Raw genomic sequence first — 21,619 nt, 5'->3', positions numbered from 1 at the left:
GAGGAAGCAGTGGATGACAAGGGTGAGTGCTTTATCAAGGGCCAGGCACAGAGTATGAGTTAACTTTCTCTCTCTCTCTCCTCTCTTTCTCTCTCTCTCCTTTCTCTCTCTCTCCTCTCCTCTCCTCCTCCTCTCTCTCTCCTCTCTTTCTCTCTCTCTCCTCTCCTCTCCTCTCCTCCTCTCTCTCTCCTTTCTCTCTCTCTCCTCTCCTCTCCTCCTCTCTCTCTCCTCTCTCTCTCCTCTCTTTCTCTCTCTCTCCTTTCTCTCTCTCTCCTCTCCTCTCCTCCTCCTCCTCCTCTCTCTCTCCTCTCTTTCTCTCTCTCCTCTCCTCCTCCTCCTCCTTCTTCTTCCTCTCTCTCTCTCTCTCTCTCTCTCTCTCTCTCTCTCTCTCTCTCTCTCTCTCCAAAGCCAGTTTGTGTGCAAACCTGATATCCCCAACTCTGGGCTTGAATTAAAATTCTCCATGCACAGTTTGCAGTAGGGTGCTAGATCCATCGTCCAGGGATCGACTAGGGGAGGTTATCACCCCTCTAGCCTGAACCGAGACAAGTCAGGACCGCTTGGGGGAGGTGCAGAAGCAGCTGTACAAACTTGGAATTGTTTATTTATTTTAGTGAGAAGCCCATATACAAAGAAGGTACAGGGTAGGGGAAGCTGCTATAGTACCTTGGAGGGGCAGAGCTGGGGAGTGGGCCTGCCTGTGGGCGGGGCTCAGGGAGCAGACCTGGGAATCAGCCTCCACTACTAGAATGGGGATGCAGCTCCTAGGGGAGGGGGAGGGGGAGGTTTCTCAGAAAGCCATGGACAGCTAGCTCAGAATGCCATCTCTGTGGTCAAGGGGGCGGAGTGAAGTCCGGCCAGCTGAGGCAGGGGTTGGCCTCTCCCCTGCCCTACATTCAAGTATCACACCCCACATGGTCTTGTGGGGTCTCCAGGCCTTGCTCAGGCTGAGGTGGCCAGGATGGGTCAGAAGTATGTCCCCTGCATCCTGCCAGTATCTGCTGGGCCAGGATTGATCCCCTGCTCTCTGAAGGATGCTACCCTGCTCCAGGTCAGCCCCAGCACAGTGTGTCCAGGTTGTCCATGGTTTTGCTTTGTTCCTCTGGGCTGCGTTTCTTGCCAACTCCATCTGTAGCCAAGGTTTTGGAGATCCATTCATAAAGCCCATTCTGGGGACCTGCTTTTTTAAGTTCATTGCTCTTGGTCTGAGCACACAAGTCACAGAAACATCCCCTACTCTTCAGTGGGTGCCAGGAACTGCAGCTGGGCCCGACTGTGTCCTTGTCGTCAGTAGTTTTATTCTGGACAGAAAAGTCAGTCCAGGGACAATGGCTCAAGGGGTATATGGTGTGGAAGAGAGATGTCACCACACCAGGGACCTTTTCCTCCTGGCTCCCAGTAGAGGTGCTTTGGCTTGGTTTTGGCACAGACAGAGGCTTGGTCGTGGCATCTTCCATGGTATATCTGAACAGGCCCTTAGCAGTAGGCCCTGTATGTCCAGTGTCCAGGGCTGTGCTGTGCTCAGCATCACAAGGTCTTGAAGGAGAGTCTAGGGCCCCAGAAAACATTCCTGCACTGAAGAGGGATAGATGCCTGAGCCTACTGGTGCCAGCCAATTGTGTGGCCCCTTTTGGACTGTCAGAGTCATAATTTATGATAAATAGGAAGAAAGGAAGAATTGGGAATGGTGGCAGGGAGGATATCAGTAGTATCGGTCCCGAATCTGCCAGCTGGTGACCCAGTGCTTCTTGGTGGGTAGGGTGCTCCCTGGAGGCGGGTAGCGCTCCTCCTCCCGAATACGCACTGCATGGTACTTGGGCATGATCCGGTAGTATCGGGTCGGCTTAAAGAAGTCACACTGGAGTTCAGGCAGAAGAGAAATTGTGTCAGTATCCAGCATTCAAGTGGGAGACGATGCCCCCCCAACACACACACACACACGCACACGCACACACACCCAAACATCCCAACCTCAGTATGAGATGGGAGGATGAACATCCCCACCTCAGGCCCAGAGGAAGGAGGAGCTGAGGAAGGCACAGAGGAGAACAGAGGCAGGTGGAGACCAAGCAGATGCAGAGATTGTGGGCCAGGAAGACAGAGTGATCCCAATGGCCAGTGCTAGGGGTAGGTGAGACAGTTATCCTAGGGAGAGGTGTGGGACAAAAAGAGCTGGTCTTTCTCTGTTCTCTCCTTCCAAGTGAGAGGGGGACAGGGCTTAGAGTCATTGTGGGCATGCCTGGGGATCAGACGGAGGCGGGGTCTAGCCCTGACTGTTTCTCTTTTTCAGTCCTTCAGAAAGCAGCATGCTCACTGGAAGGATTTTCCAGCATGCTCTTGGGATTTTAAGCTCCTGCGAGCCAGGTGTAGGTGGGGGTCCAGGGGGTAATCAGGGTGGCCTGTGCTTTGAGGTGGTAGACAAGTGAGATCCAAGCAGGCCCTAAGGCAAGAGGAGCAGACAAGACAGAATCAGAGGTCCCAGCCAGCTGGGGTTGCGGAGAGGAGGCCCATAGGCCATGTTACCCAGGTGGGCTGGGGCAAGAAGGGCGCCCCCCTCAGTAGTCGTCGGTCAGCCTTTCTGTCTCTGACGGCTGGCTCTTCATCTCAGCTTTCTGCCTCTTAGCTTCATACAGGGCACGAGTGCGGGCTCGCTTGAAGAAGCCGCACTGGAGGGAGGAGGTGGGGATGGCCATCAGGGATGCTGGCAGACCTGGCCATCAGTACTCAGAAGGGGAGCTGGGGCTTAGAGATGGGGACCTGGAAGGCTAAGTCCTGGGCCCAGCCTGGTGGGTGGCCAGACGCCAGAGCAGCCTGCAGTTCCCGAGGAGGAGGCGTGGGTGGCACTGGGAGCTGTGGGGAGGGGCGGGGAGGGTCTGGGAAAGGGCAGCTGACATGGAGGTGAGGAATGGGATGCAGAGCCGTGGGATGGAGGGAGGGGGTGAGCCATGCTGGCGCTGGCTGGCGGGGGGGGGGGGGGGGGGGGGGGGGGTGAAGTGCAAAGCCCCGCGAGGCTGGGAGTCTCTACCTTCCACAGAAGGATGATGATGAGCCCTAGAAGCAGCAGCCCGGCACTGACAGCCACAAGGACCAACCACAGCTCAATCTCAGCAGGCAGCTCCTCCACCAGCTCTGAGTCAATGTCCACTGAGAACTGCAGAGGAGAGAGATGAGACTCAATGGGGCCAGCCTGCGGAGACCAGGGTTCAAGACCCATGACTGTTATTTGATCTACAGCCAGTAGGGGGCGATCAAGGACTAGAAAAAGCCCTGGCAGGTCCTTGTGTCCAGTTTCTTAGGCACAAGTTTAGCCACGGAGACTGCCTCAGATCTGGTAGGTAGCCTGGCATCTGAGTTTGTGACCCACACATCTGGACTTGCATATCAGCTCTGGTCCTGGTAAACTGTGTGACCTTGAGGTAGCAATTCCATTTCTCTGGAGCTTTTGCGTGCTCTGGTAAAGAGGTCTTTAACGGCTACTTTACAGTGTAGCAGCATGGCCCAAAGCATGCATTCGGGAACCAGGCTACTTGGGTTCAAGTCCAACTTTGCTATCTACCGGCTATGTAGCCCTGAACAAGTTATGCAACATCTCTGTTATTCATCTGTAAACTGGGGATTATAATTCCCTACTCATAGGCTGTTAGACAGGATTAAACATGGGTAGTATGAATAGATTGCTCAGAGTAAAAAAAACAAAACAAAACCACAAACAATGCACAGCAAACAGCATAGGTGTGTTCACGCATGCATGCGTATATTCGGGTTAAATAGCCCACACCAGAGATGCTTTGCGACCAGAAGTGCTTCAGATTTGGTATTTTGTTTTATTTGTAGCTCAGAAAGTTTCAGATTTTGCAGTAGAACTTCTCTAGACGACTATGCTTGATTTTCACTTCTTTTAAAATTAGTTTGATTTTTAAAAAAGCATAACAGAAAATTAAAGATTTCCAGTAATTTTCTGCTCTGGATAAACCCACCACCACAGTGAATAGTGGTTCATGCCTGCTGGTGACCCCAGGAGGTAAGAGATTGGGAGTTCAAGACCAGCCTGGGCTACAGGTGGCCCTACCTCCAAAGAACAAACAAACAAGCTGGGCAGGGTGGCACATGCCTTTGATCCCAGCACTCTGAAGTAGAAGCAGGGGGATCTCTGTGAGTTTGAGACCAGCCTGGTTTACATAGTGAGTTCCAGAACAGTCAGAGCTACATAGAGTGACCCTGTCTTGTGAATGAATGAATGAATGAATGAATGAATGAATGAACGAACAAATAACAAAAATGCATAGTAAGTCTCTGCGCTGAATTTTTTTTTTTTTTTGAGAGAGAGGTTCTTGTTATATTAGCCCAGCCTGGCCTCAAACTCTTAATCCTGACTCAACCTCCCAAGTGCTGAGATTATACCCATGGGCCCTCCCCAGCTATCTCTATATACTTGATACATTTGCCCCACCTTGATGGGGTCATACTATATGCACACCTCTGCAAGCTTCGTCTTCCCCATTTTTTTTATTACTATCATCATCTCTCCCTCGCAATTGATAAAGGCCAACTTGGTCTCTTCTGAGGACCGCACAGTCATTGTAGAAGTGGACCACATTTTATCGAGCCAATCTCCTACTGACAGACATTTAGATGGTTTCCCACTCCCAGCTCCTATTAACAGTGCTCTAAAATACCCCCATATATTCATCTTTGCATGCTCGTCCGGTGAGCTCCTTGAAATATATGAGCATGTGTTAGATTCAAGGGAATGGGTGCTTTAAATTTTAATGAATATTGACAAATGCATCTCCACAAAGGAGCCGCCAATTTATCCTCAAGTCAGTAGCGTTTCCCACCACCAACCATCGCCAGACGACATTTCTCTTTTTAGTATTTTCCAATCAGATAGACAAACAACCCGTTTGCTATTTTTGTTTTTCTTTAAAAGGGTTTTTTGATTGCTTGTTTTCTGAGACACTTTTGTAGCCTTGGCTGCCCTGGAACTTGCCACGTAGACCAGGCTGGCCTTGAACTCACAGAGATCCTTCTGCCTCCGCCTCCAAGAGTGCTGGGATTATTGTGTGTGGGTCTGTGCGTGTGAATGCAGGCTCCCATGGAGCTCGGAGTAGAGTTAAAGCTGGTTGTGAGCAGCCTGACGTGTGTGCTGGGAACTGAACGCAGGTTTCCTGCAAGCATGGTGCGCACTCTTAACTGCAGAGCCCTCCCTCCAGCTCCTTAGTTCTCTAAGTGTAAGTTAAGTATTTGTATTTCACCTCACATATACTTTTATACTGACGTGTTAAACTAGGCCCACACTCCGTCACGTTCCTTTGGAACTTGTCTTTTCAGCTCGCCTTTCGTTGTACCTAGATTTACCATTTCATAAAGACTAATTTTTCAGATTCATCCTTTGTGACTTTTGGCTTTAATAAAGTTAAAACCACTCCTGGTGGCTCACGCCTTTAGTGCCAGCACTTGGAAGGCTGAGACAGGAGGACTGCTCCAAAAGTTTATGACTAGCCTGGGCTACATCGTGACATATTTTGTCCCCAAAACAAATAATGGTGCAGTGAGATGCAGGTAAGGACGCTTGATGCCAATCCTGACAGCCCGAGTCTGCGTGCTCAGCCACATGAGGTGGGAGAAGAGAATCGACCCTACAAGAGTCCTATAGCTTCTGCGTGCACACTGTGGCACACACATGCTCCCTCTTCATAAAAAATACAATTTAAAATAAAAAAATTTGGAGCCAAGGACCAGTGGCACACACCTTTAATCCCAGCACTTGAGAGGCAGAGGCAGGCGATCTCTAAGTATAAGGCCAGCCTCGTCTACAGAGTGAGTTTCAGGAAAGTCAGGGCTATACAGAGAAACCCTATCTCAGAGAAAAAAAGGGGGGCTGGAGAGACGGCTCAGCCCCTGCTCTTACAGACGTAAGTCTCAGCACCCACAGGGTGACCCACAACTGTCTGCTAACTCTTGTTCCAGGAACCACACCCTCTTCTGGTCTTCGAACGCACTGCATACCCGTGATACACATGCATGCAAGCAAAATACTCATACACAAGAAAATAAATTTTTAATTAAAAACCAAATACATAGTTCACTCTCCCCATGGTTAAGGGTTACTATTAAATTATTCTGTTTTCTCTTCTGGAACACACTTAATTCCAAATTTTAAATACTTCATTTAACCTCAAGGCATTTTGTTGGTGGTGTGAGGTAACTTGTCTTTCTTGCTCAAATATGTTCTAACTCTTCTAATATCTTGAACTCTTGGTCCTCCTGCATCATCCTGAATCCTGGGATTATAGACCTGTGCCACCACGACCTTTCTTCTGCCCTCACTGAGAATGCATCTCAGAGCTGGCGAGAGCGTCAGAGTGTTTTCCTTGCAGACGGATGACCTCCACATGGCCACCATAGCATGCCTGCCTCTCTCACCCACACATTGGTATAATAAATCATTTCCTTTTTTTAAAAAGGCCAGGCATCGTGACACATGCCTTTAATCCCAGAGGCAGAGGCAGGGGCAGGAGGATCTCTGTGAGTTCAAGGCCAGCCTGGTCTACAAAGTAAATTCTAGGCCAAACAGGGCTACGTCTTCCGACCCAGTCTCAGGAAGGAGGAGGCAGTCTTTAACACGGACTGCATTTCCTGTCCCTTGTCCCTTTCTCCACTCTTCTTCATTGCGTGGAGTCGGAGTGTTTCGGCAAGCTCCCCTTCACCCCGCGCTATGTATCTCCTGTGTGTTTCCACTAACATCCTTTCCACAACAAATTCTTAGCAATCTGTCATAATTCTTCCAGCTGTCACTTAGAACATTTCCCCCCTTTGGAATTTCCTGAATCTGACTTGGACTGGAATAACTTGAAAAGATCTGACAAAGAGAGACTATTGGCTTTTTCTCCCTGCCCATAATTTACTTTTGTTGTTGTTGTATGTTTATTGTTAAATGTTATCCCAATGGGCTCTCTAGCCATATATACAAATGCTGTTCTTGTTCAGGATTTGTTTGATTGGTTTGAGTTTTTGTGAGACAGAGTCTTGCTTTGTAGCCCAAGCTGTTCTTGAACTCCCAGAGTTGCCCAGGCGAGCCTCAAACTTGAGTTAGTCCTCTGTAGCAGCCTCTAGACTACTCCTCCATGATCAGCCCTTTTAAATTTATTTATTTGTTTGTTTGTTTGTTTTTCGAAACAGGGTTTCTCTGTGTAGCTTTGGAGCCTGTCCTGGAATTTATGCTGTAGACTAGGCTGGCCTTGAACTCACAGAGATCCACCTGCCTCTGCCTCCTGAGTGCTGGGATTAAAGGTGTGCATCACTATGCCCAGCCTCCTCTCTCTTTTAAAATTGTGTGTGTGTGTGTGGTGTGTGTACACATACACGCGTGCCCTTCTGGAGGCTAGAGATCAACGTTGGATGTCTTCCTCTGTCATTCTCTATCTTTTTTGCCTTGAGGCGGGGTCTCTCACTGAACTGGTAGCTGTTTGGTCTACACTGGCTGGCAGCAAGTCCCCAGCTTTCCTCTGCCTTCCCTGGCCTACAGCCTGAAGTTTCAGGCATGTAGTTAAAAGCTTTTAACTAGGTGCTCGTGAGCTGAGGATCCAAATCCAGATTTTCATGCTTGTAGAGCCACCTCCCCATCCCCTCACTTTTAGTCTTGAGACAGAGTATCAGTAAGTTAAATTCACTCTATAGCCTGGGAAGACCCTTCATGACCCTTCTGTTTTGTCTCCCAGAAACCAGGATGGCAGGCTCATACATCAGGCCCAGCATCGGCGTTCTCTTAGAGATGCCCTGTGCTGTGTGGCCTGGCCTGAGACCGCTGCTCTTGTTAACACACCCACTCACCCATGTGGTCTTGTTCTCCATGTTGATGGTAGGGATGCTGGTTCGTAGGAACAAAGTGGCCCAGCCATCTACCCTGACTCTGTCAAAGTCTCTGTAGTCCTAAAGGAAGATAGAGGGGTCAGGGCTAGCAGCTGAAGCCTCTCAGCCTCCCTGCTTCAGTACCCTGCAAGGCCCTGCATCCAGCCTCTTCACACACACACACACTGCATGTCACTCACTCCTCTGTGCACTGGGTCCTGTGCTGATGCTGGGACAGCAGAGACGGGGAAGGTCACAGTCTAGGTCAGGCTCAGGGACTAAATCTACCCAGCACCTGTTTCTGGCACATAGCCACACCCCCGTCATTTGCCTAGGTGACGTCTGTGATCCCATGTTGGAAACTGAGTATTTATCACAGAAACCAATTACACAGACCAGAACGATTGAGTCTAGTCCTAAAAAAAGGTGACACTAGGTAGCAAGGGAAGGCTGGCATGAGAGTCACCATAACCTATCCAGGCAGGACAGATGACCCTTGCGACTTCTGAGGAAGTTCTGTGCAGTGTGGAAGCAGAGTGGACTCCAGCTGCTGAAGCTACACAGGATCTCAGGGGTGAGAAGTGAAGGTCGATGGAGACCTTGATGGCTGAACAGGGAATTCACACACACAGAGAGACAGAAAGAAAGCAGGCATCCCAGCAGGGGGGCCCAGAGGCAAAGGCACCGCGGTAGAATGTAATGGACACACGAGAGGTCATTTTAGAAGCTTTATACATGCACACACAGACACGCAACCATTACACGGATATGGCCTACACCAACAGACACACAACTGTGCAGAACATGACACTGTTTTACACCACACACATACACACACCACACACACACCACACCACACACAGCACACAGACACAGCACACACCACATACACACACCACACACACATACACCATACACACACACCACACCACACACACAGACACACCATACACACACCACACCACACACAGCACACAGACACAGCACACACCACATACACACAGACCACTGGCTGTCACCGACCCTCCCTGCCATTCTCCTCATCCAGGAGGAGGACAGTGGAGCACTAACCTCGATGAAGGTGCTGTTCCACACCCGTGCCTTCACAGTCACGTTGGTGACGTTGGAGGCATCAGGAAGGGGGCACTCCAGCCACACACAGCGGGCACGGCCACTGGCACAAGTCTGACGTGGACAGGAGACAGACAGACATAAGACTGCCTGGCTCTCCAGACCTGATGCTGCCTCTGCTAACCTCTACCCTTCTAGACCTCATCCTACCCCGAGTGACAAAGGGCTTTGTACATTGCTTTGCTCAAGTGTGTTCCTCTACTTCTCAAACATACATTCAAGGTGCATTCTTGTGCTAAACTCATCTCAGGGAACACGAATAGGAGCATAGACCCTGCTCAGGCTGCCAAGTCCCAGCCTCAGAAATCTCCCCCAAGCCAGGTACTTTGCGTGTTGTCAGTTGGCTTGGGATACCCCTTCAAGCTCTCTAGCCAGTTATGCCTCCCCTGGGTCCCCATGTTTGCTTCTCAACCTCTTCCTGCGTAGGGCACTCTGCTCTACACTCTACCCCAAATGCCCAAGCAAAACAGCCCCCAACAGGGTGTGAGGCCTTGGAATCCAGTCCGCAGCTCCCCTTTGAGTCCACTGTGATGGATCCTCCCTGAGGCCTGGCAGGAGACTCCTGAGGCCCAGGTCCACAGCACCCCTTTAGACCTGTATCTCTGTGTGAGTGGTCTCTGGTTGCCTTGCTTCGTGGGCCCCTGATGCCCACTTGCCTTGTGACAGACTGTGTTGTCCTGCCCACCTCTGCCCTGGTCACTCACCAACAGAGTCTCAGATTTGGCTTTTTTGGCAGCAGCCAGTGTGACAGGTGGGGGGCCCTGTTCTCCCCCGGGATCCAGCTGTCTCCGCCTGCGCTGTGGAGAATGTGGCTTGTCTCCGGGGTCCTGAAGAGGGCAGAGATTTGTTGGGGAGGCAGAGAGAGAGAGAGAGACTAGCTGATGGGAGACAGGGGAGGGGACTGAAGTGGCCGGGGGGAAGACACTGGCTTTCCTGCCCTCTGGCATGCAGATAAGGTGTCCATGGAGCATCCCCACCGATGAACTCACAGAGAGAGTAAGGTTGAGAGGGTTGACGAGGCTTCCAGGTGGCTGGCAGGGCCAGGACCCATTGCTATGGATGATGATCTCCGTGGGGTACAGCAGCCACTTGCCATTGGCGACTTCATAGGGCCATTCCAGACCTAGGACCAGTGTGCCCAAAGCCGCCAGCCCGTCTCCCACTGGGCTCACCTGTGGGCACACATGACCTGTGTGTCATGATTACCAATTTTTGGAAAACTCTCTACAACTCAACAGCCCTCAACCTGCCCAGTTTTGAACCCTGTACGCAGAACAATGTCCCCCTTGCCTTTCATAAGCGCCTCCAGCCAGGACCTCAGAGGTGCCCTTACCTGGAATTCGTATTTCAGGGGACTGCCCACATCCTCCACAGTTTTCATGCCAGCCTCACCCATTACTGTGCCACCGAAGAAGCTCTGTAGCCGATGTGTCATCCTAGGATAAGAAAATGACCTGCATCAGGGGCTGGAGAGATGGCTCAGTGGTTAAGAGCACTGACTGCTCTTCCAGAGGTCCTGAGTTCAATTCCCAGCAACCACATGGTGGCTCACAGCCATCTATAATGAACTCAGGAGGCCACAGCCCTGCCAGAGGGGACTGCAGTGCTGAAGCTGGTTGACTATGGGTCCCCTTAGGTATAAGCCTCAGTTCTACCACACACCAGTTGTGTGGCCTTACACAAATTACTGATCCTCTCTTAGCCTCAGTTTCCTCGTCTGTAAGGTGGAGCTAGCAATAGCTGGCACAAGGCAAGGATGCAATCAATAAGATGTCTACTGGGGCCGGGCGATGGTGGCGCATGCCTTTAATCCCAGCACTTGGGAGGCAGAGGCAGGCGGATCTCTGTGAGTTCGAGACCAGCCTGGTCTACAGAACTAGTTCCAGGACAGGCTCCAAAGCCACAGAGAAACCCTGTCTCGAAAAACCAAAAAAAAAAAAAAATGTCTACTGGGCTCTCAGAAAGGTGGGGGAAGGGTTGAAGAGATGGCTCAGGGGTTATGAGCACTTATTGCTCTTCCAAAGAACTGGGGTTCAGTTCCCAGCATCCACAGCATGGCTAGCAACCATCTGTAACTCCAGTGTCAGGAGCTCTGACACCCTTTCCTGCCCTTCAAGGGCACCAGACACACATATGATGCACACACACATGCAGACAAACACGCATACACATAAGATAAAGTGAATCAAAGACAAAAAGAGCTGGCTAAGGAGGTGGCACAGTGGGTAAAGCGCTTGCTATGCTAGTGTGAGGTCCTGACTTCAAATCCCCCTAGAGCCCACTTAAAAGCCGAGTATGGTTGCAGACATCTGTAGTCCAAGTGCTCTTAACGTGTGGTGGGTAATGGAGACCGGAGGGTCCCTGAGGAAACGCTAGTCAGCTAGCCTGGCACACACTTTCCGGTGTATGCAACGGCCAACAGCAAAGAGACAAAGTGCCTCATAGGCACTTCTACATGTGTTCCACAGCATGCACATACCTGCATTCTCACATGTGTACATGCAAACACTCGTCATACATATATGCACATACACACAGATAAATATCCAGAAAATAAAGCAGAAACATTCAAATGAAGGGCAAAGACCACCCCCCTTAGCCCCAGGTGTTAGTTCTGCCCTTGCCACCTGCCTTGCAGGAAAAAATAATACAACTCTCATGGTTATTAGGAAAAGATGACCCAGGAGGACACCAGACCAAGAGAAGTGTCAGAGGGGCTTAGGAGACACCTTGAGGGTAGGGAGGCCCTGGCTCAGGCACAGAGGACTAGGGGACAGCGCGGTACCCACAAGTTGAGTGAGGCCTGGAGCGTGTAGTCCACCTGCAAAGTCAGGGTCATGGGCTGCAAGTTGTCCTGGTGACTTGACCTGAGGAGAAGACGCAGGCGGTAAGGAGACCAGGACATGAGCTCTGCCCTGACCAGACTAGCTTTTCAGGGTCACTCACGTGGAGAGCTGCAGCTGCACCTGAAGGTCCCTTGTGTGCAGGGTCACCCCAATGACCTCAAAGGCAATGAGCAGCTCCATCTAGCACAAGGGTCAGGGTAACAGAAAGGAGCATTGAAACACAGCAGGGGGCTATGGCATGGCAGAGATCTAGACAAGGGACCTCCAGCCCTCCTCCTCCTTATCCATCCCTGGTTCCATGTCTCTTCTTTGGGTGACATCATTGCTACTGGGTGAGGGTGGGGAGGTCTCTGCTACTTTGTATAACCTTAAGCGTGTTACTGAAACTTTCTAAGCCTGTGCTTCCCACTCTGTGAAATAGCTTTTATATCAGGGGAAATTGAGATGTGGCATCAGATAAGAGATGGCATTAGGTGTAGCAAAAGAGCCAAAGAGGTCTCCTCGCTTGCACCTACCCTAGAATCATGCATAGTTCCCTACTGGCTCCATTTCTTAGTCCCTTGCCCTCTTCTCACCCCCTGCTCGGCCTTCCCCTCCTCCACTTTGGTTCTTTGCTTCAAGAAATCCCATGAATCGGGCAGGTAAGACGGCTAGGAGCTCGCCCGAGGACCCTCCAGGAGTGGAGGATGTGGCCGGGTCTCACCCTCTGGTTCCGTTTGAAGGGGTTTCCTAGCTCACACAGGATGGTCTCGTTAGCTTGGCAAGTCCCGGACTGAGGAAAGAAAGTAAATAAAGTCAGGGTTTTGCTAGTCTTCCGTCTACTACGGAGCACGGGTTGAACTCCTAGAGGTTGTGTAGAAGTAGTCCAGTCTCGGAGGAGGTCAGCACACCACAACAAAGGATAATTCATATTATACCGTATGCCCTACGCATTGGGGGTGCAAATAGGAAGCCAGGTTTGGGCTGAGCCTGGACGGTGGGTACTCACTGGGCGCACTGAGGACAGTAGCAGGGCGGGTGGCACCTCCAAGGTGAGCAGTGCCTCGTGGGCATCTTCCCCAGCACGCTCGTGGCTCGGCATATTGGTCACATTGATGCTCAAGAACAGTTTCTTGGTGTCTCTGCTGTACTGGAGCCTGAAGAGAGGAGCACAGAACTAAGCCAAAAGCTCCACCTCCATTAGGCTCCGCCCCTCGTCCGGGGCTGGGAAAGCCACCGCTGGGCCAACCAGGCTGATCATTCAGTCTTAACAGGGCACATTAAAGCCCCTCTCCCCACATCCACCCTAATCCTGGCCAGTGAGGCCTCACCCCAATTCCGCCAGCCAATGAAGCCCCGCCTAGCCTTTGACCAATCAGCATCCTCCAGATACCACCTGCTTAGAGGCTGCAGTTGCTCAGACACGAAGGCCGCTCGCATCTGCAGGTTACTGTCGCACTTGTTGTCCGGCCCGCACTCCTTCTGGAAGTGGACCTGGGGGCAGTGGCAGCTTTGAGGGGACTGCACCCCCTATTACCGTCTGACCCCACAGCCCTCCTGGCCAGGGTAGGCTCTGCTCACCTCAGTGTGGTTCTCCAGAGCCTGTGCCTGGTTAAGAACTGGGTAGGCATCCAGAGACCGCATGCCCAGCTTCAGGCGATCGGGCATGCGCAAAGGTAAGGAGTAGTTCATGGCAATAACGATGGGACGGAGTTTATCACGGACATTGTCCTGGGAAAGAGGGTGAGGTGAACCCAACCCCCAAGATGGATCCTCCTAGCTTGCTAAACCCTAGCCAGACTAAACCCCAGGGGGGAGCTAGGGTTCTCTCTACCCTGAACTCCCAAGTTAAGCTGAATCTGCACTAATCCAATCACCAAATTGAGTCCTACGATCTTGTACTGCCCCAAATCCCCTGAGATAGCACTTTTTCTTCCCATAGATGGGTGTTCCCCTTTACTTCACGGATCTCCAGGTTCTCTTCCCCCGACACCATGAGCTCGTCCTGAGTCGGGGACACATTCTTCAAGACTGGACCAGAGCCAAGACCTCTTTTCTAAGGTAATAAGCCCTGACCCCATCTCCACCCCGGGGCTGATCCCTCTCCTAACATGTGTGCGGCCACCATCCCACCAATCCCCATCCCCCATTCCTCCCCAACCTCTGTCTTTGGGGATACCCCTGTTCCTCAGCTTTGACGTAGAGGACACTGGCCACCTCTTCCAGAGATCTCAGAGGCCACATCCTGCCCTACAGTTCCTCACCATCAGTAGTAATTCCAGTGTCTGGCAATGCGTCTCCGGCATGGAGAAGAAACCATGAAACACAGCTGATTGGCTGCTGGCAAATCGGAGCCTGGGGGGCCGGCGGTCCCGGTCAGCCTCCAGTGTGTACGCCAGGGCTGCAGACAGACCCGGCAGTCAGTAGGGACAGTCAGTAGGTGGCCAGGCGAGCATCCCCCACCCCACCCCCACCTGAGCACCCTGTGCCCAGAACTCACTAATGTTCCGCCTGTAGTTGGGGTTCCCAGCACTCTGGTTGTAGGCAAAGCACAGCTCCACCTGAACACTGTTGGGAGGACGCAGAGCAGGGCCTGGTCACAGTGGGAGGGACAGCCATGTCCTACTTCTCCCTCTTGTGCTAGGCAAAGGGGACTCAGGACCCTTGTGGGGGGAAAGTCAGGAGCAAAACTGGGGCGTCTACAAAGCTGTGGTGACTTCACCGTTTCTAAAGGTCGCCAGTGGGGAAACTGAGGCCCAGGGAACAGGATTTGTCTGGGTTATTAGGCAACTGGTGGCCCAGCCCAGGTCTCGGGACCTCCGGATCTTCCTTTTGTCCCCCATCCCCTGCTGCTCAGCTCACTGTCCCCTTTTGCTATCAGGCTGATATCCACAGAAACCCTCAGGTCCCTATGGTCTTTACTACTTTGGTCTTTACTACTTTCTTCGCAACTTTTTGTTTTGTTGAACACTTGAGGTACAGCATCCTGTGCTTAGAGCTTTTTTTAAAAAAATATTATTTCATTTAATTATCTCAAGAACTCTGTGAATTAGTCATTACCGTTTATATGTTATCTGAGACTCGGACTAATTATTTGCCCAGGGTGAGTCTCATTCCCCACACCCATGCACCTAAGAGCATTCCTTTCCCCTTCCTCCCAGCCCTCACTCCTCCGAGTCCTCCCTGCTCTCCCCCAGCAATGAGTGGCTGGGCTTTAAGCCAGATGGTACGGAGCTCCAGTTCCTAACCCTGTGCTCACACATTAGCCCCTGCAAGGTACTCTGACTTGAAATGATATCGGAGAGGGGAGGTATTGCTGGCCCTAGACTCCAGCTGCTGATGCTGGGGTGTCAGGAGTGTCCAGAAAGGGCTTGGGGCCTGAAGCCTTGCTGGCCTGCCTAGACATAGAAGTGGGGAGGAAGAACTGGGGTGACAATCTCACCAGGAGGTCTGTGTACAAAGCGAGGGGTCCAACACAGCTGGCCTGGCCACCAAGGTCCTTTGAAGAATATTGATGACAGGTCGAGCCCTATATTAACAAGAAAGTGGGTTGAATTAGTATTTCCTGCTTACCCCAGGCCAGGGCTGGGGCTCAGTTTTCTGTGGATCACTGCAGGTGGGCAGGGCTGAGGCTCATACAGACGAGGACGGAGGAGAGGCATGCCCTACCCACAGACTCCTAGCTCACCGTAGCAGCACAATGTGGTCTGACAGGCTTCCCACTAGCAGGTCTGGATAGAAGTTTTCATCCACATCCATCTTCCCACTCAGAGAGTAGCCGAAGGTGGACAAGCCAGGCAGTCCGAGTTTCTCTCCGTGGATTATCTGAAGCCAGGAGGAAGTGGAAGGGACTGGCTCAGAACCATGCTTGGAGGAGGAGGCGGCCCTGGGTGATAGGGGTATCTGACTGGTCATTGTGAACTCCTACCTGCTGGGGCTGCCTGAGGAGCCCCCCGGAGCTGCTGTGGTAGATGTACACCGTGCCCAAGCCCTCAAATGGGGCTCCCACAGCAATGTCTGGGGAGGAAAGACAGGGCAGAGTCACCAGGCGTTCCAGGCTCCATAGCCCCTTCACTCTCTGCTGTAGACCACTGAGCCCAGTGTGGCAGTGACCTCACACTGGCAGAAGTATTCAGAGCAACAGGGAACTTCATAGCTTCAGAGCTCTGGTGGGAATGGAGGTTAGGGAAAGCGGAAAAAAAAATCTTCCTCAAAGTCAGACAACAGATCAGTGCCTCAGACAGAGCTGTGCCCCGCGTTCCCCAGCTTAATCCAGTTTCCCACTTCCCTTATTCCCCCATCAATCACTTCTCCAGACACCCTGGTTCTCCTAATGACATTTACTCTCAAGACCAGAAAAGAAGCCACTCCCCACTGGTAACTGCCAGCGCTCACAGCATCCATTCCACTTGAGCCTTACAAGAATGCTGAGGGGGTATCTGTTATTATTTATCCCTTTATAGATGAGCAGACAGAAATCCCGAGGCCACACTGTCAGGAACCTGGATTATAACAATACTACAATGCTCAGTACAGTGGACCTTCAAGTGTCAAGACTGTTAAAAAGCTAAGCAGTGTTTCCTCAAACTCGACGCATTTTATGATCCTAATCTTTGCCAGACTCATCTGCTACATTTGATCTGAGAAGGCCTATGTAACCATAAAGGAAGTCAGGGAGCATACGTGGACCCTAAGCTGAAAACACAGATCCTTGCTTCGGTGGGAAGTGCTTGCGCCTGTTGGCTGACATTTCTCACATCCGCTTCTGCCTCTTAAGAAGCTTTGCCTTCCCTTTAGTTCTCAGCTGTGTTCTGGGAAGCTGAAGTTGTCAGAGAACTGATGTGTGGCGAGCTAAGTGCTCCCTCAGTAAACCGGCTCACTAAAGTGTCCTCACCATGACTTCTCCCCGGGTCTGACTGTATTGTTCTCCGGGTCCCACAGAGCATCTGCAAGGCAATGCCACTAAGGTGCCCTCTGTCCCCATCCTTTCTCATCACTTCATATGGCAAATCTCTGATCCTACCACACCCCTCCAGAATCACCCTCCAAAGTGCCAAGCCTTCATATAGCATCCTTGTTCTAACCATTTCTCTGGATACCTCCCCACCCTACTCTCTCCGTGACCCAGATAGAAAAGCCCCATTTACTCTGCCTGGCTTTCAGAGCATCCGCCGGCCTGTCCCCAGCGTACACTTCAGTAGTGTATATTACATTGAAGTTCCTATGCTCAGGCTGATGCTATTTGTTCCTCTCTTCCGTGCAATCTCAGCCCAACCACTTATGGCCCACTCAGGCGAGCCTCTGCAGCATCATCTGCACAGCCTCTCTAGCATCCCTTTGAGTTGTGAGTCCTGTCAAGCCTGGGATGCAATTGGTGCTCAGTCAGTGGGGGTGCTGAAGGAGGGGTACAGGCTCATACCCTGGAATCCATCCTGGTTGATATCACCAATGCTGGCTATAGAGATGCCAAAGCCAGAGCGACTAGGGCCGTGAAGCAGGAGGGAAGGTTGATCCGGGAAGGACGTGCCCGCCTGGTTCATGAAGACATAGACAGCACCCCCTACCTCCTCTTTCCGTTCGAAGTAGTAGGGAGCGCCCACCAGGAGGTCCTGCCACCTGCGCAGAAGAGTGGGAATGGGAGTGTGAGGTTGGCCCCTGCATCCATTTAATGAGTATGATTTTGCTGGGGCCCTGCAACCGAGCAAATGACACACCCGACCACAGGCCACGAAGAAAGCCCACAAGACCCATCAAACAGTAAACTCATGTTATGGAGAAATCATGCAGGCAGAGACCACAGCCGAAGAAGCTCCTACCCCATTGGCACCTTACGGATGATAGGCATGAAGGACAGGTACAGACAAGCAAGCATGGGTGTCATGCAAATGACATGCAGATGTCCAGACTCCCACAAAGTGTGATTGCAAGACGCTGCACACAGTGAATGTGTGATGCAAAGCTTCCTTCTCGGACCTAGCCTGCCACCCCCCCACTTTTCTCCCTGGTCCCAGAGGATGTCCCACGACCCTAGATTCTCACCCATCATTGTTCAGGTCTGCCAGAGCAATGGCGCTGCCAAAATAAGCGCCCACCTGCGTGCCCTCCAGCACCTGCCTCCTCCGCAGGTCTCCACCTGACTCTTGGCTCAGCAAGAAGACAGCCCCCATATGTTGGTGCCGTGGGGCACCTGTCACAACAGTGATGTCCTTGGGGTGGAGGATGGCGCTGCCTACCTGTACCGTGTACCCTGGGATGAAGAGGAGGTAGGTGTTCAATCAAGGACCCAGTAAATGTGTCCCCTTCTATGCTGGACCTATCCCCCCATAGTTGCCCATCCTCTATTAGCTCCTATTCCTCTGTGCCAGCTGAGCAAAAAAGTGGGCTCTGGGGGCAGGGTAGCCTCCCTCGCGTACCAGACTTTGAGCTTCACGACACAACCAACTTTGCATCTGGAAGCCTTGGACCAGAGTCTCCCATGCAGGTGGTACTCAGTAAGTGTGTGCTAATTGAGCTAAATGCCACATCTTCACTGCAGTCTCACCCCACAGCACACCAGAGGTAAAAGGGCTAGTATGTTAGGGATCAAGTTGCCTTCCCCCATCCTCCCAGTGGGCCACCAGCACCAGTTTACCAATATAGAGGTTTCCTTGGTCCTCGGAGCCCTTGTAGCTATATTCAGATAAATCCCAGTCCTTCCGCTGAATCATGTAGCTGTTTCCTGCAGAAAGATCAGGGAAGAGGAGCAAACACTATGGGTCACTACCTTTCCCCTCTACCGTGCCCACCTCTGTGAACAACACAATGATCCCTTTCACATGTGAGCGCCACCACCTCTAAGTCACTGCCTTTGTTTGCTTGTTTGTTTCTTGAGACAAGGTTCTTCTGTGTAGCCCTGGCTGTCCTGGAATTTACTCTGTAAAGCAGGCTTACATCAAACTCAGAGATCCGCCTGCCTCTGCCTCCCAAGTGCTGGGATTAAATTATGCACCACCATCACCTGGCCAATAAATCACTTCCTCTTTAAGAATTTTGTGATGAGGGAGGGAGCATGGTTGGAGAGATGGCTCAGTGGATGAGAACACTGGCTGCTGCTCTTCTAGGAGACCAAGGTTCGATTCCCAGTACCCACGTGGTGGTACACAATGGTCTGGAACTCCAGTTCCAGGGGATCAGACAGGTCTTGAGCTCATGATCCTCAGGCCTCAGTCTCCCAAGTGTGGGCATGTACATTACACCTGGCTTACAAGATCGTAGACGTGGGTGTTTTGTTGTCTGTACACCACCTGCATGTAATGACTGCAGAGGCCAGAAGAGGGCATCAGGTCTTCTGGAACTGGAATTACAGACAGTTTCTAGCCACCTAGGGCGCTGAGCCGCCTCTCCAGCCTTTTAAGCAAATCTTGGGACAGTGAAAGCTTCTATGACCTCAGAAGGGCAGTCCTGTGTGTATTGACCTGAAGCATGGCTTCTCGCTTATGGTGAATGAAAAGTGGGAGAGCAGAACATTTCATTTGACCCTGTTTGTTTTTAAGACGGTAAATAGTAAAATAAGGGGCTGGAGAGATGGTTCAGAGGTTAAGAGCCCTGGCTGCTCTTCTGGAGGTCCTGGGTTCAATTCCCAGCACCCTCGGTGATTCACAACTGTCTGTAATGAGATCAGATTCCTTCTGCTGCTACTCATGAAGATGGAGCACTCATATACATAAAATACGAGAATAAATAAATCTCTTAAAAATCATTAAAAAATACTAAAGTAAATGTGGAAGGAGTCCTAAGACACTGTGGACATTGGGAAATGGGATGAGGGAGGGTGGGGGAGAGGAGGGGCATTTTTAACTTTTTTCCCTTCTCAATTTGTGGTACTGAAGATTGAACTTAGACCCTCCCACAAGCCAAGCTAAATGCTCTGCCTCTGAACTCGGCGCTGTCCACCCCTTTTATCTTGAAACAGGGTCTTGCTAAGTTACCCATGCTGGGTCTGAACTCATTGTATATCCTAGGCAGGATTATGGAGGATTATATCCTCCTGTCTCAGTCTACAAGTAGCCCGGACCACAGGGTAGTGCTACTTTTTTGTTGACCATTTTTGCTTTTAATTCTAACAAGTCCTAAACTGGGATTTTAGTGTTCGCACCAGAAGCGTGTTTGTAACAGTTTCCCAGCTGATGTCAGACAAGCCACAGTCCAATCTAGGTTTCCCTATTTCTCTCTCTCCCTTCCTTCCTTCCTTCCTTCCTTCCTTCCTTCCTTCCTTCCTTCCTTCCTTTCTTCTTTGTTTTTATTTATTTATTTGTTTGTTTGTTTCTACGACAGGGTCTCACTATGTAGCTCTGGCCGTCTTGGAACTCTCTGTAGACCAGGCTAGCCTCAAACTCAGGGTTTTCACCCTGGAATTGCAGTCTCTGCCTCCCGAGATTAAAGACTTGTCCCAGTGACTCAGTGGGGCTAGGGGTTTTCTGTTGCCCCTCCTTTTCCAAGCTCCCACCTTTCCAGTTGTAGGCACCAGGGGCACCGAAATACACGGTGTTCTGGGTGAAGCCACCGCTGGTGCCCAGCTGGCACATGCCGGTCTGCAAGTAGTCGGTGTTGCTGTTACACATCTCGTTGTGGTAGGTCTGCCAGTCATCGCCGGGGTCCAGCTGTAAGTCGTTGCCACGCACATAACACTTGCCCACCATACGCCGCTGGTCTTCTGTGCCAGACCATAGCACCTGAGTGTAGCGATGGGCACAGACCTAGGGACCCACAAACACACACACACAGCTTTAGCCGGGATCAGGGAACCCATGGCAAGCTATGTCTCTCACCCGGGGCACTCCTCGCTTGGTGAGTCGAGGGCCGAACAGAAACTCTGGCTTCTTTTTTTTCCTGTGGGGCTACTAAAACTTGTACCCCCTTTCCATTATTGAGAAATCAAGGGTCAGGAGCAGATCTGGAGAAGCTAGGAGCCATAAATTTGGGAGTAGCTTAGAGATCTTGGTGAAAGGAATTGGAGAAGGGTGAGGGAATGTGGGGCTTTGGCTCCTGGGTCTAAAAGGAGCTATTTTCAGAGAGATTAGGGGACTCACTGCTCTTGTCCCCAGATGACCCTGTTGTTTAGTGAGAGGATCATTTAAAATAATAATAATAATAGCATTAGTAATAGCAGTGAACAGTTATCGAGTACTTACTATATGCCAAGCACAAGTGCAAGCTCTTCTCATATAGTAACTTTTAAATTCATTTTTATCTGATTTTTTGTGTATAGGTGTTTTGTCTGCATGTATGTCTGCACCATGTGCATGTTTGGTGCCTGCAGAAGCCTGAACAGGGCCTCAGATCCCCTGGAACTGGAGTTACACACTGTAGTGCGCTGCCATGTGGGTGCTGGGAATTGAACCCCACTCCTCTGGAAAAGCAGCCAGCACTCGTAACTGCCGAGCCATCTCTCCAGCTCTTATATCATATACAGTTACTGGGAAATTCAGTGGAACAGTACAGTTAATTTAGGGCTCATCATGGCTTAGCGTTTTCAAGGTCCTGGGTTTGATCCCTAACAAAGCCAAAACAAACAAATTTAAAAAAAAAACCCAAACTATAAGGTAAAAAAGGACTCTGAGCCAGGCATGGTGGCACCCACCTTGAATCCCAGCACGGGAGAGTCAGAGACAGAAGCAGGTGATCTCTGAGTTTGAAACCAACCTGGTCCTCAGAGTGAATTCCAGGCAGCCAGGGCTAACAGTGAAAGCCAGCTTTCAGGGGGTAAAAGTGTTCTGGATTAGCCTTTGGGCTACACACTATCTAGGAAGAGGTGGCATCTTGTTTATTTGCCT

General features: G+C 51.1%; 1 protein-coding gene across 2 annotated transcripts in view; it reads right to left on the bottom strand.

Annotated features, from left to right (window-relative positions):
- Positions 1 to 579: 579 nt before the first annotated feature.
- The window catches only part of Itga3 (integrin subunit alpha 3), a 30,525-nt gene continuing 9,485 nt past the window's right edge, over positions 580 to 21,619 (bottom strand). The window contains exons 4-26 of one of the 2 annotated variants that reach the window (XM_075991023.1): positions 20,293 to 20,542; positions 18,439 to 18,525; positions 17,847 to 18,054; positions 17,227 to 17,423; positions 15,736 to 15,824; positions 15,496 to 15,632; positions 15,250 to 15,336; positions 14,308 to 14,375; positions 14,072 to 14,208; positions 13,389 to 13,538; positions 13,204 to 13,301; positions 12,817 to 12,964; positions 12,532 to 12,600; positions 11,929 to 12,008; positions 11,772 to 11,849; positions 10,316 to 10,418; positions 9,972 to 10,154; positions 9,687 to 9,809; positions 8,923 to 9,036; positions 7,834 to 7,932; positions 3,026 to 3,151; positions 2,524 to 2,666; positions 586 to 1,858 (exon numbers count right to left, since the gene is read on the bottom strand). In XM_075991023.1, the coding sequence (XP_075847138.1) occupies positions 2,556 to 2,666; positions 3,026 to 3,151; positions 7,834 to 7,932; positions 8,923 to 9,036; positions 9,687 to 9,809; positions 9,972 to 10,154; positions 10,316 to 10,418; positions 11,772 to 11,849; positions 11,929 to 12,008; positions 12,532 to 12,600; positions 12,817 to 12,964; positions 13,204 to 13,301; positions 13,389 to 13,538; positions 14,072 to 14,208; positions 14,308 to 14,375; positions 15,250 to 15,336; positions 15,496 to 15,632; positions 15,736 to 15,824; positions 17,227 to 17,423; positions 17,847 to 18,054; positions 18,439 to 18,525; positions 20,293 to 20,542 (2,742 nt within the window). In that variant the 3' untranslated portion in view covers positions 586 to 1,858; positions 2,524 to 2,555. Of the gene's footprint in view, positions 1,859 to 2,523; positions 2,667 to 3,025; positions 3,152 to 7,833; positions 7,933 to 8,922; positions 9,037 to 9,686; positions 9,810 to 9,971; positions 10,155 to 10,315; positions 10,419 to 11,771; positions 11,850 to 11,928; positions 12,009 to 12,531; positions 12,601 to 12,816; positions 12,965 to 13,203; positions 13,302 to 13,388; positions 13,539 to 14,071; positions 14,209 to 14,307; positions 14,376 to 15,249; positions 15,337 to 15,495; positions 15,633 to 15,735; positions 15,825 to 17,226; positions 17,424 to 17,846; positions 18,055 to 18,438; positions 18,526 to 20,292; positions 20,543 to 21,619 lie in introns of both variants that reach the window. The other variant, XM_075991022.1, reaches the window with a different exon arrangement.

This window comes from Microtus pennsylvanicus, chromosome 11, assembly GCF_037038515.1.
Source record: "Microtus pennsylvanicus isolate mMicPen1 chromosome 11, mMicPen1.hap1, whole genome shotgun sequence".
In the NCBI taxonomy this organism is placed as follows: Eukaryota; Metazoa; Chordata; class Mammalia; order Rodentia; family Cricetidae; genus Microtus; species Microtus pennsylvanicus.
This window is presented reverse-complemented; position numbering and strand designations above follow the sequence as displayed.